At 39.1% G+C, this 18,673-nt stretch overlaps 1 protein-coding gene across 9 annotated transcripts in view; it reads right to left on the bottom strand.

The window, feature by feature from the left end:
• Window positions 1-18,673, bottom strand: part of rims2a (regulating synaptic membrane exocytosis 2a) — a 143,056-nt gene that overhangs the window by 7,087 nt on the left and 117,296 nt on the right. For all 9 annotated transcript variants that reach the window (XM_051076339.1, XM_051076340.1, XM_051076338.1 and 6 more), the window contains one exon: window positions 11,946-12,190. In XM_051076339.1, the coding sequence (XP_050932296.1) occupies window positions 11,946-12,190 (245 nt within the window). The remainder of the gene's footprint in view (window positions 1-11,945; window positions 12,191-18,673) is intronic.

Raw genomic sequence — 18,673 nt, 5'->3', positions numbered from 1 at the left:
AAAACAAGCTGTCATTAAGTGTGCCAGCAGCCCTGCTCCTCTATGAGAGGGCTTCAGCCACATGGCGGTCACTCAAAGTTCACGTGCCAAACTCTGCTACTTTAGTTTTCTTTCTTCCATTACTATAATAACACAGCTGTGTTGGGAGGAATTCACTTTGCTTATTCTGGCTGTTTTCATAATTGCTGAGCATTAGTAACCAAATTGATGATCATACCCACATACTCAGCCTGAAAACTTCATATATCATCCTGCCACATCCTCTGTTACCCAGTCATGTTGTTCAGTTTCCCTTGAACAATCACACTTTCAAACCATCAGAAAAGCCCTTTGTTTGAATTATCTTGTCAAATGTACCTAAACATTAACATTTTCTCACTCTGTTTCTACCATTTGTGGATGCATGAGGTCGGGATGTTTTAAACAGTCTAGAGTTGAAAGACACAGCAGCAGTGCTCAGAGTAAAGATTTCTTCATGGGTGGCCCCTGAAATACTTACAAATCTGCTACTGGCATGATGTGTACCAGGTAACACATAATGCAAATGTATGGCTTCAAACTAAGCCTTTGGTCCTCTCGTAACTGTCACCACTGCGGCTGGGTTAAAAAAATAAATCTGAGCTGCTTTGACGTGCTGCTGGAGAATCAAGGGTGGTGCTCGTGCTCTGAAAATGTATCTGGCAGAATAGGCACAGGACAAGACAACTATGGTGCTTCTTTGCAGTGAAAATATAGCATATAGTAATAAATATAGCAAACTCCCTGTGGTGTTATCGCTGAGACAAAAGTTCCCCTCTAAGAGACACTGCAACCTACTTCCATTTAGGAGCCACTTCATGCATGGCGTCCATTTGCAGGTTTCATCTAGGTCAGCATAGCAAAAACAACACTTCACATTCACAGCTATGGGGAAATTGGACAAACCAACTGGGTCATTTTTAATGTGTCCTCTAAGTCAGTTTTTAAATGAAAGGATTGGCCTATAATTTTCAATTCTTTAATCTACTGAATGTGTGAATTTTAATGCATCACAAACTTTGCTCATTTAAAGGAGAAGTCTGGTCTTTGAGAGAATTGTGTATTTTATAAGTTTTTAACCAAACAAGTGACATGGATAGAATGGGATGACAATTCTATCATTCTGATGGACAGTTCACCTCTTTGGTTCAGGCTGAAATATTTTAACAACTACTGCATGGATTGCCATAGAATTCGTACAGATATTTATGTTCCCAGGAGAATGAAGACAATTGACTTTGATGATACCCTGACCATGACTCTGACATTTGTAGTTTTTAGTGGCATGCAATTTATTATAATTATTTCATGGATGAATTGTATGAACATCCCTTAATTCCCTTCATTTTTCAATTTAGCCCCATCATCAAGTCAAAATTTAAATTTGTCCATTTGTCCTTCAGTCCATGATGAAATACCTGCAAAGCTACTGTCATTCTCATCAGTGTGCTTTTTGAGAGGGATTAGTGCTAAATTGGTAGCACAAAATGCAATTTTAACATATGTAGGAGCAGGAGATTTTGTTATATTGAAGTCGTTCAGCTTCACTTAGCCACAGTAAAAGCTGCAACCTGAACATCATCCCCTCTACAGCAACAGGAGGTAACAGATGTGATTCTACCAATATAGGTCCTACAACTACAACCTGACATCTGAGTTTTCTTTTTTATGATATTCCACAAAACAGATGGATGTATTGATGGTAGATCAGTTACAAACATTATAAATATTGACTTTAAAATAAAATCCCTTACTTTAAAGACATGTTTTTGATGGAGAGGTTTTTTTTTTTTTTTAATGCCTGACACAAATAATAAAACTATGTGGGGACTGCTAAGACCACCAATTGTGTAGTTTTAAGTCTTTCACTGGGGTCCTCAGATTATGAAATCTGCATGCTTTCTCTTTGTTAAATCACAAATATGATCTAATATGAATATGATCATAATTACATTGGCCGATGCTCTGCACAGGTAGCACAAAATCATTATCACAGTAGCTGACTGAATTATTTAGAAAAAGAAGAGCCCCGACATTTTTCATGTCTTTTCCCACTTCTCCTCTGTGTAAGTCAAAACTAATGCGTCATTGCACATGTGCCAACAGTAGGTGGCATTCATTGTGACATCGCATGTGGCACGTGTTGCTTGTTTCAACTTTTGCACTTCCAGCACCATTTATTCTTTTGCATCCACCCACTGTACAATGGCAGAGAGAAAGAGCCAAAGACATGCATACACAACACCTGGCACACCTGATGAAAAAAACAGAAAATGAATTACAGTTGTTGCAAACCAGTTCAAGGAGGGTTCCTGTCCTGAAAAACCATGAGAAAACTGTCACATAATGCATAACATCAACAAAATAGAAGTCTATTCATTAAAGATTAGAGTATTTAAAAGAAGTTCAAAACTGTGCATGGGGAAAATTAAGAATCTAGGTCTCATAAGTACATGCATCTCTTTATAGAAACTGTCCCTTTAGTCACAAAGACCAGATTGTTTAAAACAGGGGATTACTAGTGAGACGAATACTGTGTTAAGGGAACTTTATAAGTCACTATCAGATGGTCTTTTTCTTTGTGAGGGATTTAACTCAGGTTTTTATGTCTTCCAAAATTAAAAAGGTTTAGTAATCCTTGTTGTGAAGAATCTCCATTTTAGGCAGTAGGTACTATCTGATTTCACAACAGCATGACCAGTACAGATTAACATTAAAGCACACTGTTCAACATATCTGGTCTCACTCCAGACTGTGACAAACCTACATGACAGTGACCACATGATGGGAAATCACAGGCACCTCAGAAGGTAGGAATGTGAAGAATCTTGCCAATTCTACTACAACAAAAGAGTGTCATGTCCCAGAAGTCATATTTAAGATCTGCCTGGCAGGGGGCAGGGATCACAGCCGGAAGCCCTTGGAAGTCTTTGTAATTGATGAGACCAGGCCAAGGCAAGCGTCACACGATGACTCTGGCCCTACACATGGTAAACACAGCTTAATGGAGGGCTCTAACCCTGGCAGTCACAGTCACAGATGTAGGCAAACACACGCTTGCAAGCACTTAAATGCGCACACACCTGGACACAGACCAGTACAGCAGAAACGAAGGCAAACACTTTCTCTTCTCTCAGTTTACATTCCCTGCTGCCTACCTTGATGCAGACCAGTCCTGCAGTCTGGAAGTGCAGTTTCCCGTCTTGTGCGTAGCTCAAATATGATTATGTGAGGTAAATAGCGTTAATTACAAAAAATAAGATGTAAAATCATGCCAGGACCTACAACACTGTTTCAGTCTCACTTTATAATGCATTAAAGCACAATTAATTCATTGATTTTAAGCATTAAATGTGTGACATAGTCTTATAAAGTTGTGTTAGCATAGTTACCTTCTTACACACCCAACACAAACAAATCCAATCCAATATTCATCCTCCTTATAGCTCTGATATACTCCCCATCAGTTCCTGAGAATAATATAACCAACATAGTTGGTGCTGGTAAGACAGCATGCGGTCTGCTTGTGAGAGCAGTGAGAGTAGTGAGAGTTACAAAACTTCAAAACTACAGTTTCATAGAACTGCAAAGTTGCATAATAAAATATTTACTGAAAGAAACAACTTTTGATTGACTGTTAATATAAAAACATTGATTAAAATAGTGATAAGCTTTAACAAGCTTTAAATCTTACATGTTCTGTTGGCAACTGAAAAGTCAGAAATAAGAATCTTGACATTTACATTCTTGACAATATAACAGCTCATGTTTCATATTTATAATAAAAGATTTCACACCTAAACATGTGCACACACTTTGTCCTGCCATTCGCTTCACACCTTCAGTGGAAGGTGTGAGGTAAGAGAGGCATATTTGAAACATGAAATGTAGGAGGTGTAGCAATTGGAACAGTCCGTCCCCTGGCTGCCCCCCCTCACTGCAGTGGTGCAAACACTGAAGCTTCAACAGATGGAGAGCTGACGAGAAAGAGAAAGGGGATCTAAATACTGCCAGGCACTATGCGAGTATATGAAATACTGTGATACAAACTGCTGACATCACTCCAGTTGATTTTTTTTACAGCCACAACAAACTAGCATGATATGTAAAAACTTCCCATATGTGAGAATTGCAACACAAACATGTCACCACAGTATCATTAGTTCTCATGCTTCAAAGAGGAAATACGCCTGTTTTTAACCACTTTTATGGAGAGCAGAAACATCATGCTCATGCTCCATGACTAAACTAACCACAGTATTTTTCCAGTGTATGTCTCATCATGTTTCCTCTTTGACTGACAGTTACACAGTGGTGCTGTCAGCTTTTAAAGACAAAAGAATTTGAAGAGGAAGTCCATGCAGTATTTTTAGCAGCAGTTAAAAATCTAAAAATGCAGGGTAGGAGTTCATTTTTAGTCCAGTTCAGATGGGAGGCAAGAATGTACTGTACTAAAATGTGGGACGCAACTAAACAAGCGTATCCTAAACTGTGTCCAAGCCTCAGACTCAGGCAAAGGAGACATATGGCTGAGGAACATGAGCTACACAGCAGGCAAAAAACACAGAGCAGCTGGTGGAGCATGGCAGGGTTTAGAGGATGAATCAACAGCTTTTAAGCTGAGCTCATTGAGGTGCTGATGGAAGACAGATAATGTTCCACCCAAAAATCTTTTTATATGCAAGTTCTGACTAGAGGTTTCAAATGAAGCTCTAAATATGCAAATGGGTGACATACTAAAGGAAAATCCAACATAAAATGTTTTAGTTAGGTGTTGGCCTCTACCTGCTGCCAGAACAGCTTCAGTGTACCTTGGTATTGATTCTACAAGTCTCTACTGGAGAGACAGAACACAATTCTTTCAAAAGATGTTCCCTTATTTGATGTTTTGATGATAGAGGTGGAGAGCTCTGTCTAACATGTCTGTCTAAAATCTTCAATAGGTGTTCACCATAGCATATGATTCACATCATTTTCATACTCATCTAACCATTCAGCGACCCTCTCATGGGTTCATTTTCCTGGAAGAGTCCAATCTCATCAAGATAGAAATGTTTCATCATAGGATAGAGGAGATCATTCAGAACAACTCTGTGTTGATTTGCAGTGACCCTCCCTCTCAGAGAACAAATGGACCCAAACCATGCCAGCAAAATGTCCCCCACAGCATAACAGAACCATGAGATGCCCTCAGTGTGGGGTCAAGCATTAAGGGCCTGCATCGTTCTTTTAGTGTACACCACACGTGCACTTGCCCACTTGTTAAGAATATGGTGAAGGATGACTCATCTGACAGCATCACTCTTTTACACATCTCTATAGACTGGTGCCTTGGGTTTTGGCACCACTAATTCTTTGTAATGAGGAGTCTACTCAGTGCAATGCGTACTATAATATCCCTCTCTGTCAAAGGACTGCTCTTGCTGACACTTTCTGAGGAAGAGATAGTCTTCTGTTTTCCCTTAGATATTGCACTAATGCACAAGCATCATGGTCATCAAATGTGCGCTGTCGACCACAATTTCCAACCATAGATCTAAATCCAGATGTCAGTTTAGTCACTGTTCCTACGTAAATACAATCGAGTTGAGCAGTCTTTGTGACTGAAGCTCTTGCCACCCATGTCCCAACAATGAACCGTCTTTCAAAGTCACTTAAATCTTTTACTCTTGCCATCTTGATAGAAAGTCAAACTCAACTGGGCCTGCTCAGCATTTCTATTCATCCAACAGAGCATGACTCGCTGGGCTACTTTTCATGCGAATCCATGGTCAACATTAACAGATCTTTATGCTCTTTAGTTGGATCACGGCTAAATTATGCTCCAGCATAATTACCAGAACACAGAAAAACATCCTCAAAACAAGAACATTGGTTAATTTCTTGGATAATGCAAAGTACACTGTCTACAAGGAGAGACACAGTGTGCTGCGATCAGTGTGAAAATAATTTATTTAGTCTATCAACTCCAATAGCCACATCAGAGCTCATGAATAAACATTAAGTCATCAGTGATTAATACAACACTTACAAAGGAGCTATTTCAGATTGACTGAGCAATCTTAGTAAGATTTACTTGTGATTCTCTTGCCTTGAAAATAATTCTTAATTTCTGTGCACAGTGAGGTATCTAATAAGAGTATTATCATCAAAATGTTTTGGGGGAAATATATTAACTTTTCATCTATCTACCTTGAACCTAACCTCATTTCACCTTCATATAACTGCAAACTTGTCTTGTGTTGTAATGCTGACCTGATGTGTTTGGCTTCTGCTCCAGATGCAGAACCCGAGAGAAAATGTCCATGGAAAAAGAAACCATAGTCCTGTGAAATGCCTCTTTTGCATTAACATGCCAGACTGTATAAAATAAACAAGTGCATGCAGTAGCACCCTACAATGACCTTTAAGTGTAATAAATGAGACTTGGGTATTATTGTAAATGCCAGCAATATGAGTTTATATATAAACAATACCACAATATTTTGCTAGGATTTTTAAAAGTGGGGGTCTCAAAGCTGTACAATGAATGGATCAGAACACACAGACACTTCATCAAAAATGACTGCTGCATAGAAGGCTGCATTTGGCAGATGAAGAGGATGTCAGGCTGAATCCCAGTCCTCAGTGTGACAGTTAACATCACACTATTAATTGTGGGAAACAACAACCAATTTTGGAAAACTGCTGCAGTCAACTTCAGTGGGCTAGGAAAACAACAGCAATAGACACATTTCAGTTGTAACTGCACCACCATGGTGGATGCAGTACAACAGAAAGATCTGTGGAAACTATTATCATGAGGATTTTCTATTCTTCTCTCATATAGGTTACTGGTCTAACTGCTGACCACCATCATTCCTGGAATATTGCAGTGGAGACATTAATAGAATGTAAAAGCAGCACTGCTCCCACAGTATATCCACACACATTTAGGTCACTGCAGAGATGGCTCATCTGAGAGCTCAGGCTGATTAACAGCCATGAATCCTCTTGAGGATTGTTGTAATAGAGATGGAAAGAGAGAACTGGAGGAGAAGGAGAAGCAGAGGGAAAGACAGACAGGAAAGGATACTGTAAATCTTGTGGGAGAGGTGAAGGGGAGAAGAGAAGGTGAAATGAGAACACGAGGAAGAAAGACTATAAAGATAGGGCAATACAAATATCAGTTAGGACTCAATGAGAGACCAAGTAAGGTAGAAAGAAGGATGGGGAGAAAGCAGTAGGGCGCTGGTGTCCCTCAGCCTTGGTTGTACCTGTGCTGCTGTGTTCCTTTCATGCATCATCCTGAGAGCAGCATGTCTGCTCTGGCCCCCTAGGAGATTAATTAGCAGCCTCAGCAATCGGAGGAGCTGCTGAGATAGGCACCCAACTCAACACAGAAGATAAATTACCTTGGCTAAAAGCTCAAAGTTCAGCTATTTTACCACATACAAAACAGTCTGTCTGAGGACTTTGGAGGTCCAAAACTACGTCAGTATCTGGTGTAGGTGAGAGAGCAGTGAGTAAGGAGGGGGCAGCCAATGCATTACTCTCTCTCTCCTGTATACATTATACATATATATATTGTGGGCTTACTGTGTAAGATGGCATAAAAGCTTGCCTCTTTCTTTGAGACGGCATTTAACTCTTAGTTAAGTTTTGAATTTACCAACAAACAGTGATTGTATTAGTTGTCAGAAAATGCTGAATATTTTCATTCTTAATGTATGAAATAGCTGCACAGGTAGTCCTCCGGTAAAAGGAGGACTGTGATGTGACAGGTTGCTTACAGGTTACTTATAGAGCAGATGCTATGGCATCATGCAACAGCTCCATTTCATGATGATCCATAAAAACAAACCTGGGAGAGTAAGAAACTGCTGATGAAAGTATCATTATTTAATTTTTAGGGAGAAATTTTATGTCACATGTAGACTCATAGAGTGTCACATCTGATGGTGAGTTTTTTTCAGGGTCAAGTAGATAGAAATAGGACAAGTATCACACTAGAATACTAATATAAAGCTTCCACAGAGAACTATATGTTACTGACAATGCATACCACATACTCAGCATCCTCCCCACTGATTCCATCTTTTTCTCATTTTTATATCACTGCAGGCAGTCTCGCCTGCTTTTGCCTATTAAGGTCCAATTTCCCGTATTTCCTGCGCCATTCACCTCCTCAACCTCAATAATCAGAGGCCTGTGCTGAGTTGTAAAGCTTGCTGTTGATTATGTTTCTGGGACACCATCAGGACTCTCAAACAAAGGCTATTATGGGGTAAAACTACTGAAATGGATTATTGGGTAGAATGCTACTTGCTGTTTTGTAAAATTGTTGAAAAAATAGCTTAGTATTTCTTCAAGAGAGATAACCCTCCTATTCCTCCTGTTTGTAACGCAAGATAAGCAAAGAAATACTTCACTGGACTGAAAGAGCTGCCTTCCTGATATGCATGGGAAAGAGTGGAAAAAGAATTACTATTGTTCCAACAAAGGGAAAAGGGAATCCTGAATAATTCACATGAAGGCATGGAGCAGAGGGCTCTATTCAGTAGAGAGCAGGAAGTTTGGCTGAATGCACACACAAGAAATCCATTTCTGCATTACAATTACAAAAAGCTGCTGGAAGAAGTCAAAGAACCATGTTGTTCTGAGTAAATGGCATTATATTTACTGTGGCATTTTGCACAATACTGCATTCTGTTCAAGGTACAACATTGTGCAATTTTCATCATTTGTGCCACTGCAGAGCAATGTTTTCAGGAACATGAAATTAAATTTCTGAAATGAAAATCTGAACAGCAGGTCAATTATGTAAAATGCTGACAGCATCTTCATCAGCATAGTTTTTATGACAGCCTCCCCGCTGAGAATATGTAGCAAAGATAGTAAATGCACTGGAATTAATAGATAGAAAAAAAGTATTTTTTCAAATGTCAATCAGAAGACAAATATACAAAAAAATGTGCATATAAATGCATGCGAATTAATTTTCAATGAGCATGCAACATTTGAGTGCTACTGTATGGTTTCAGCTGAGTCAGGCTGTGTAACAGCAGTTTAGTTTGAGGTGTATGGGGAATAAATTGGCTCTGTACTGAGCTTAAAACATAATGTGCCAGGGACTAGAGGACTGCTGAGTAGTGGATGGGACAATGAACATAATAAATCAGCCTGCTGTTTCAGCTTGCACATGATGACCAGTTTAACACCAATAATACTCCTAAAGGAGCACATGCATAACCTTAATGTTGTTTACATTATATTTAAACAAATTTTTCTAAAATTGTTCAAGTCAAACTGTATCCTTAAATAAACTCAGTACTGAATGTGAAAATTTTGTGTTGCTCAGCAACCAGCAACTTAGAAAATTAACAGTGATTAAAGTAAATCTTTTCTTAAACATATATGGTTGCTTACTTTATTACAAGTGTGTTACTCAGTCTCAGCGGCAAGCTCCATTTTCCAACCAAGAAACATGCCCCGGTTTCTTTTTACTGTTCACTGCTAGATTTACCCGCTGGATGCCTTGCTGAATGCACAGTTATGTCAGAGGCCACATACTGTGAAGTTAATTCTCTCCTGTCCCTTGTTTTTGCTCTGTGCTGCCTAGGGACTTACAAACATTAGTACAAAGTAAGCTTCCTTCATCACACTTAGCCACACATTCATTCAGACAAAGTGATAAATTTGGAAGGCAGATTTCTTTGAGAAGATGCGTAGAGAAGGATACGTTGATCTGTAGTCGATCAACTCTTCATGAGGGCATTTTATTACCGGTACCGGTTCAAATGCTGTATAGCCCAAGAAGTCACACAAATAACATAAGATACATTGTTTTACACATAAAGGTCATGTCCCATGTTCGAACTGTGGTCATAAGACATATCATATGATGATCATCCTATAGCGCTAACATGACCTCTGGTCATCATATACTTTGATGACCAGAGGTCATGTTAGCGCTATACTACTTATCGAATATATACTACTATATATACTATATACTACTTATTGAATTATCTATTGTACAGAACATGGAAACTAATAAAAAAAGTCAACTGCCGGTTTCAGGATCAGATCTCCTGAAAAATCAAGTGCCTTCCATAAAACCACGCTACTCATGGTGGCCACCTGGGAGCCCATACATTTCCATCTGACAACCCAGAGTTGCGCTTCTTGGCACATCAGCCCATCTCCCACCAGCATTGGGTAGTGCACACAAACTGCCGAGCAGCCTCTTAAAGTCAACCATTCTTTGAATGCACCCTTCTAGCAGGCAATGAGCCACTCAGGATAGTGCACAACAAAGTAGGGCAGAAAGCATCTTGGCAGTGTTGATGCTGGTGCAGAACCAAACATATTTCTCAAATATGGAAAGGCAGATGTATGCACACTCTCACAAGCTCCACGTGATGCACTCAGAAGCAGTGAAATATTGATAGCTCTAGTAGATTCAAGCTGCCTGGTTTGTGCTGCGTCTGCATGTGTGTGTAACATTGTTCCTGTGATTGTGTCAAACTGTTCAAATGTGTATCCTAAAATAAAAATATGAACAAATGTCAGGTTTTTGACTGTTCCCCGAAGTAAACTCCAACAGTGATTTTGTTCAGCAACATAAGCATCACTGATACTAACAACACAACACATAGAGATTTGCTTCATAAAACACTTACAAATAAAGGAAATTCTATCTTCCAACATTCATATCTTAAATAAAGCATTATTTAAATGCAACTAAAGCTGCTGATTTTCATACTGGTATGATTTATAGTTAGAAGAAATTATTCATTCACAGAGGAAAGGTAGCAGCCCATGTGCCAGTCAAATCACAAGCCAAGGGGGCAGTGCAGCGCCACATGAGCGCACCGCCTCGCTCCATTCTCACTCATCTCACCTCACCATACATCCCTTTCTATATGCATCTTTCCATCCCTCCACCATGCTATCTAGTCAAATCTGGACAGAAAGTGCTGATGGATAGAAGTGATTATTGCGTACTTAAAGGCTGAATAGACCTGGTGAATGGGCACTTCACATAAACAGACCAAACTCCAATCAGTTGGCCAGAGACAACATGCCACCTGCTAAGCTGTTTTTCACACACTGTCTGGCACCAGCTAAAGCAGCTCAACCCTTCTCAAACGGTTATTGAGTGTTTTTGAGAGGAAAGTGGAATAGAAAAAAATAATACACCAAAGAGAGAAGAAAAGTAATAGCCCCATGCTCTGCAGAATGTAATCTTTTCCACTGCAGAAAAATGCTCCTTCATTCATCTGAGGGAAAATAGGGTTGTAAACACAAACGCAACACACCCCTTCTTGTCTATATCTTGCATGTGCACACATTCTCACATGTACTCAAAGAAACAAACACAAACTGCAGACGCCCACTGTTTGAAGGAGTGTTTTACACTCACAAATCGAAGGCAAGAGAGCATCACAACATGAGAGAGGTGACAAAACGTGATCTGCTACAAGCAGCTGAGGTTATCAGTGGCAGAAACGCAAAGCTGTTACAGCAATAACACATTTTACAAAATGAAAATGACAAATTATTACTGCAGAAACACAACTATCAGCATAATGCATGAAAACACAGCTGCAGTAGTGGAATAGAAAAGGAAAGAAAAAAGGGAGGTAGATAGAGGAGGAGGAATTTCCAGGAGAGTTGTTACCTAGGAAAAAAAGAGAGAAAAAGGTGTGAGAAAAAGTCATGCTGTTGTCTTAAAGTTCCAGGAAATTACTTTGCAGAGTCCAGAGTCCCCTCTAGAAAAAGCGTAGAGAAGTATGAACTGGAAAAGAGAGAGCAGCAGCATCAGAACTCAACATTCAGCACAGAAAATGACAGAGAGACCCACACAGACACAACAGGAGGCCACAGGACAGATGCACATATGAGCATACATACAGTATTGACTGTGCACTTTAATGCCCTACCTGTTTGGCTGAGCTGAGAGGTGCTCCGGCTCTTGCGCGACATGCCAACCATGGCCTGCATTTTGGCACCAATGCTGGAGCGCCTCTTCTTGTCGTCAGTGCCTACCGTGCCAACCGCCGTGTCCGACTGGCTGCCGTCTGTCTTCTCCAGGTTACACATGTCACCGCTGATGCTTGTGCTCTTGGTGATGTTCATCCCGCCCGTTGAGCCCATTTGCCTGTTTTTCATTTTGGATGCAAAGTCACTGTCAGCCACCACCATTGACAGGGGGGCAGGCAAGGACAGAGGAGAGAGGGCAGGGTAAAGGAGACAGGAGGCCGAATGTGAAGTGAGAGGTGATGGAGGAGGAAATTGGAGGGGAGGACAGAAGAGGATGGAGGAGAGGACAGGAGAGGGGCAGGAGATGACAAGGTATAGGGTGAAAAGGAGAGAAGGACAGAGTTCAGGTACAGGAGTTCATGACAGTATAGTACAGTATAGTTGAGTTTAGGGTTTAAAGTGGATATACTGTATATCTTAAAAGATATACTTGTATTGAAAGATCAACCTTTACATATTTACTGCATTTAGCTCCTTAGATAGTTGAGTGCAACTACTTTTTAAAAGTTTTTTTGGTCACTGAGCTGTGAGAGTTGCCTAGCTCAAATAAAAAATTTCAACTAAGTGAACATTTGAATCACACTGTGAGTCCATTGTTCATCAAAACTTTACAGGCCTTTTTGTGGCAGTTTTAAATGAAAAGTAAGTTTACTTACAGGAGTGCTACAGGATTTTATTCATGATTGACAGTTTCTATGTATTATAGCTGTTTGCCTTTGGTTAGGTCTTCATATTTTCAGTAGCTTTATTGTAATAACAGATTTAGTTTATTGGTAATAATTCAATTTCTGTTTAGATTTAGTGTTTCTTGTCAAAACATACAGCATGTATCCTTGGTGTCTGACATATATGTTGAGTGGATTTCCTTCCTCATTTTCTTCATTAATCAGATTGAATCTTCCTCACTGCCTTTGCTGGCACATTGCTGTGTTTCTGTGTTTCTTTCAGGTGTGCTCCTGCACAAGGGGACATATTATGTGTATTGTAAAGACATTACGCATACTCATATTTCATATCTTAATTTTTCTTTAACTGCCAACATGGACATCAAGTCCTGAAAGTAGACATTTGAACATCTACAATTCCATAACAACTGAGCAAACTTGAGGAAGATTTGTTTGATATGACTGAAAGCTCCAAAACTAGTAACCAGTTCCAGTTTGAACTACAATCTCCATTAAATGTAAAGTTTGTTAAAAAATAAGATTGTTAAACTGTTCCTGTAATGAGAAACAGCAATTTATTTTAGTTGAAACACATTTTACCAAATGTGCCACAGTTTTACACACATAAATATTGAAACTGAAACTATGCCTTTGCTTTATGTTAAGATATTTTAGTATATATATAAGTACATTCATTTACATAAAACTTTATTTAAAAAATAGGGAATTAAATTTCAATCTGATAAACACCAGTGCTCTCTTGTTCTCCTTCATGTAAACCTGAAAATACTAAATAATATGCAACTTCTCTAGACCAGAGTCTTCTGTACATTTCCATTAAACTGCGCACAAAAAAAATGAAAGTTGTCTGTTATCAGCATTATTCTCCAGCTCTTCCCATTAAAAAGGAAACAGGCCAGTGTCCAAATTAAGGTCTTATTTTAGCTCTGCCAGTAAAATTATCTTTAAGACACAAATTACACTCTCTTTCTTAGGTTCTCTATTCTTAATGGGATGAGTTACAGGTAATGCCCTCAGGTTACTGTTCATTAATTAAAGTGTCTGACCTCCTCTGTGTAAGTGTCATATAAGGACAACTTATGGAGAGACGCTGACTAAAATGGGAGAAGAAAAAAATGCATTTTGACAATTGATTCCATCAATTACTTCAATTAGGTCCTTCAAATTCTGCTCTTTCATTTATCAGACATTAGTGCTCAAATCTATTGTCTTATAATTAGGAGAATAATCAGTATATATTGGATATAACGTCTGCTTTCTCATTTATATGAGTATATTTCAATATTGCACTGCCTTGACATGAAAGGTGAGTGATACTTTTAATCCAAATATTATCCCTTGCTAGAGCCTCAGCAGTCTGCCTGCCCAAATCTGCCTGGTCCCTGTGTTTTCAAGTTGAAACCATATTTTGGTTGGCAGCTAGTGGTGAAATAAGTCAGATGTGCTGTAAAACAATGCACACACCTCATATCTCAGCTTGCAGTGTAAAGGCTTTTGTTTATGACAGTTCTAATGCCAGCAGGTTCTGTTATGGATCGGCCTGTACTTTAATACATAAATATTGAATGCTTATTGGGGCATTAGTGCCTTTGATCAGTTAATGCAGTCCAAAAGCTTTGAAGCAGACTTCAAGGATCTCCACTCCTGACAGCACTACAGGCTGCAGGTGACAGTCTATTCTAAAATATGCTCTTTCACTACCATCAGAGTGAGACTGTATTTCATCTGCTCGACACAGGGTGATAATGCATCTTTCATTACACCAACTATCAACACAGAAGAAAGGTCAGGGACATTGGGGCATTGTTGTCTCTACAAATTATTACCCACAGAGGTTAAAATGGATGAACACAGAGCCTGTTCAGACCCCTTCAAATAAAAAGTTAATTTCATCTATGAAATATGTTAAAATATACTCAATAAGGAAAATTTGATGCAATTTATTCATCTCCTAGGACAAATGTTCCTCTAGTCTAACTGGACACACTGTACTAGTCAACATGTTTATGTCTAGGACAAGCCTCGATCCCTGCCCAGAAAGCAGGCCAATAAGAAGTTTAAAATGTTAATTTGTCTAACATGCAAATGAACATCCTGTTGATTCAAATGGATAATCTACAAGTCTATCTGGACACACTGTGCTGATAAAACTGCTGGTCTAAATGGGCAGACTAAGTTTACAAGTTGGGCTAATGGTATTGCTGGGTAGATTTCTCAACTGACAGATTACTGGCCTGAATGGACTTGATACAGATCTAAATTTCATCTGGTTCAATATGGAATGTTGTACTGAGATATCTTTGACTTGACTTAGAATGAACAGAACTGCATGAAATAAATTAACACCAACTTCTACTTGCCGCTCCTCTACCACTTCTCTCTACCCCTGGTCTCATTATAGTATCTCTGTTCTCTGAGCAGGTCTTTGCACTCAGGCCAGTCTCAGCGTATAAATGTGCCTGCTTAGGCACTGCGACTCTCCAGGGATTCCTGATTTTCAACCTAAGCCCAAAGAACATAGTGTACCTCATCATGCAGACTGCACACCATGCATTTTCATCTAGGCCAAGATGTTCCCTAAACAAAACAAAACCTGGGAAATTTTTGTCTTGCGAAAGTTGTTGTGTTGACAGATCTAATTACAGCCCGCAAGAGGTCTAAATGGGCCAGTCTACATACTGTAATGCATATACATACATATACATACAACACATAAAAAGTGACAAGTCTCTGATTTTAGTTTGGTGATTATTTATCAGTTATGCATTTTAATTAAACTCTTAAGGGGCCCATTCATTTACTCAACAGGGAAGAAACATATGCTGATCATGAATAATGTATGAAAATATAAAAGTCATGTGAGGTGCCTCCTTTCCTCCCATACTTATCCCCTCATCTTGTTCACCTTTTACGGAGAGGATCACTGCGTCTTTATCAGGTGAGGCAGAAAAATTGGTTTCCATGGCAACTGTGCCCCCAGCCAGAGCATTAGCATGCGTACACGCCTGTCAACATAACTACAAAGTTTTTCGTCAGAGACTGAAGTGAACAGAGCTGAAGTGATTAATTAAAGTCTGAGGCTCATATGGAGCCGTTATCATCCGCTGCAGTAGGGAACTCAGACACAGGTCTCTCCTTCTGTTCACTAGACAAGCTGCTGTTGAATGGAGTGGGTGGACCGGAGGTTTAAGTAAACATCCCTTCCTTCCTTTTAGTAATGATCTGCCCCTGTCCTTCAAAACAACAGTCTTTACTCTCCTTCACATGAGTGAGCTGTTACCTGGGCAACAATATTGGATGAAAGAGAGACACATGGAGGAGATGTGGGATTTAAAAGTGCTGATGGAAAGCTCCTTACATCCTGGAGACAACTGGACACATCAGCTTAGAGCTGCGTGTGTGCATTTGCCTTCCTGCAGTGGAAGGGCCCCTGAACTAAAAACACATATGTACACTATGCCAATTTGAACAGGCCTGTTTAATGTGTAGCAGATGTATATTTACAGTGTGACCTCAATACATAGGAGATGAGTCATAAGGAAATGTAGCTGGCAGTGATATTTCTGCCGAATCACACTGCTCCGCTGCTCATATACATAGATAAGCAGAGTAATGATGAAACCTTTTATCACTTGAAACAGGTACATTTTATCTGTTACACAGCAATTTGCTGATTGCTTGAAAGACCTCTAGACAAATGATTGATTATTTTCAGCATTTACAGTATCAATCTTACTGTACTTTACTGTTTGTGTTCATTGTACAGGCTGATGTGAGCCTTGTCACTGGCAGAGCTTACATAACAGCACATGGAGAACAAAGGTCCCTTTTCTTATCCTAGTGTATATGGTATATATTGTACTACTTGGCTTATGACAATAAAAATACAACACTCTTCTTCTCTGCTACATTAGGGATCATATTCTTCTTTATGGAACAGAGATTTGTGGCTTCGATACCCACTGCCTATACTTTATAGGTCACTATAGCACACAATTGAAAGTCTGCTTTTATTCAGAAAATAAGAGCATGTCATTGAGCAACAGCATGAAGGTAAGTGAGATATTCAGAAATAATCTGTTCCACAACTTCCTGCTTTCTGTATTTTAATGCCAGTACATACCTAATGGACCTCATAGTTCTGTGACTAAAAACAAAAAAAGTGACAGAAAAGCACATGCTGATCTGTCTTATGACTGTTGAAAATTCTGTTATTTTAATTAAAAGTGTTTTTTTCCACTTGAAAAGTTGTGTCTTCATTAAGAGACAGGAAACAGGGAGAGAGAGTAGGGCCAGACCTTGGCATGCATCCTAACCGTTCGGCTACCGGGGTGCTCCCATTAAGAGATATTTAAACCATTTCTGTTTATTGGGAAAAGTTGAGGTTGAAATGAGTCTGAGCAGATACTTATATTGTGTAATTTATGTAGAATTAAGGTGGCAAGCATCAAGACTACCTTTGTAATTCTGGTTATTTCACTGGATATTTTCAGGCCAGTAGTTTCATCACCATTTCTTTATTTCTTATTTAATTCATGAAATGACTTGAGCAGCAGAGTCAGAAAATAACTGAACATCTTGGAGCTGCCTCGCCTCATTAGTTTTTTTACCTTTAGCATTCTGTGTGGTGAGGGCAAACAACATTTAATTCATACTGAAATGATGGATAATCTAATGTACTGACAACATGTGATTAACACAACGCATCACACAAAAACAAATCACAAAAAGAAGTGCTTAATAAGATTTGATTGGATGGTGTAAACTGCTATAATATTGAAACTTTTGGATAATTGAAAAGTAGTATTCGTACTAATAATTACTGCTGCTTAGCAACCACCTATTTCACTACTGTTGCCACTGACTTTATCATTTGGTGAAAGAATGGCATTCAACTATTCTTACTGTGTAAATATTGTTAATTACTGTTGAAAATTTCAATCATTCTGAGCTATTTTAGACACAATGTTAACATAAGGTCATAAAAGTTTTGAATTCTGCTCACAGCACACAGACTTTGAGGCTATTAACTCTTTTAACATCACTGTAGAACAGTATTTTGTGGCATTTTTTTATGTAGTGTGTACTATCTACAACACTCACATGAACATCCTCCCTAAACCTGACTGAGTAATAGAATACAGAGTATTTCTACAGAGTATTTTTGTTATCCAGTATGTCTCTTCTCATGTGTTGCTGTCTCAGAAAAGCAGAATAGTAGGAATATTATTGATTTATACTGTAGCTGTCATGAAAGAATTAGGGTTGATCACACAGATAGGTGTTGTCGGTGTGTTAAAAGCAGGGCTAATCCAGCTCACTTTCAGTAAAGATGGAATACACTGTTTGACATTGAGATATTGTAACTGAAATTCAAATGAATCTTCGGAATATATACAAGCTTTATCCTCACATTAATTTCAGCTTCCACTGACTTTACTGAAAGTGAATTACCTGCTGGTTGGTAGTGTGTGTATAAGGGTTGTTACAGAGAGATAAAGTGAAATGCTCTTGACATGTTAAGAAGTAGCTGGAGGAATGTGGGAGGTTTGGGTTGACAAGTTGCAGGTGCAGAATAACACTGAAGGACTCAAAGCATGTAAAGAACATAGACAGACAGAGAGACAAAACACTGATGCAACATCCCAGCAGTGAGCAACACAGACAAACAAAGAAGCAACACAGACTGCAGCCTCAGAGCAAACCAATGGACACCTGTGCACTGTCTCTGTATTTAAAAAGTTATCTAAAACCACACTGTGAAAGTACTGTACCTATATACATTTCACTGGACCTGCTCACATCTCTACCATGTGCATTCTGCCTGGATACAATTTGTTAATCAGACTGTACACAGTGGTGCAGTGTTAATTGCACCTAAGAGCTTTTATCTTAATGTGTTTTCTCCTAAGTTCAAGGAGACATTGAGCAGTACTAATGTT

This window comes from Lates calcarifer, linkage group LG15 (genome assembly GCF_001640805.2).
Source record: "Lates calcarifer isolate ASB-BC8 linkage group LG15, TLL_Latcal_v3, whole genome shotgun sequence".
In the NCBI taxonomy this organism is placed as follows: Eukaryota; Metazoa; Chordata; class Actinopteri; family Centropomidae; genus Lates; species Lates calcarifer.
This window is presented reverse-complemented; position numbering and strand designations above follow the sequence as displayed.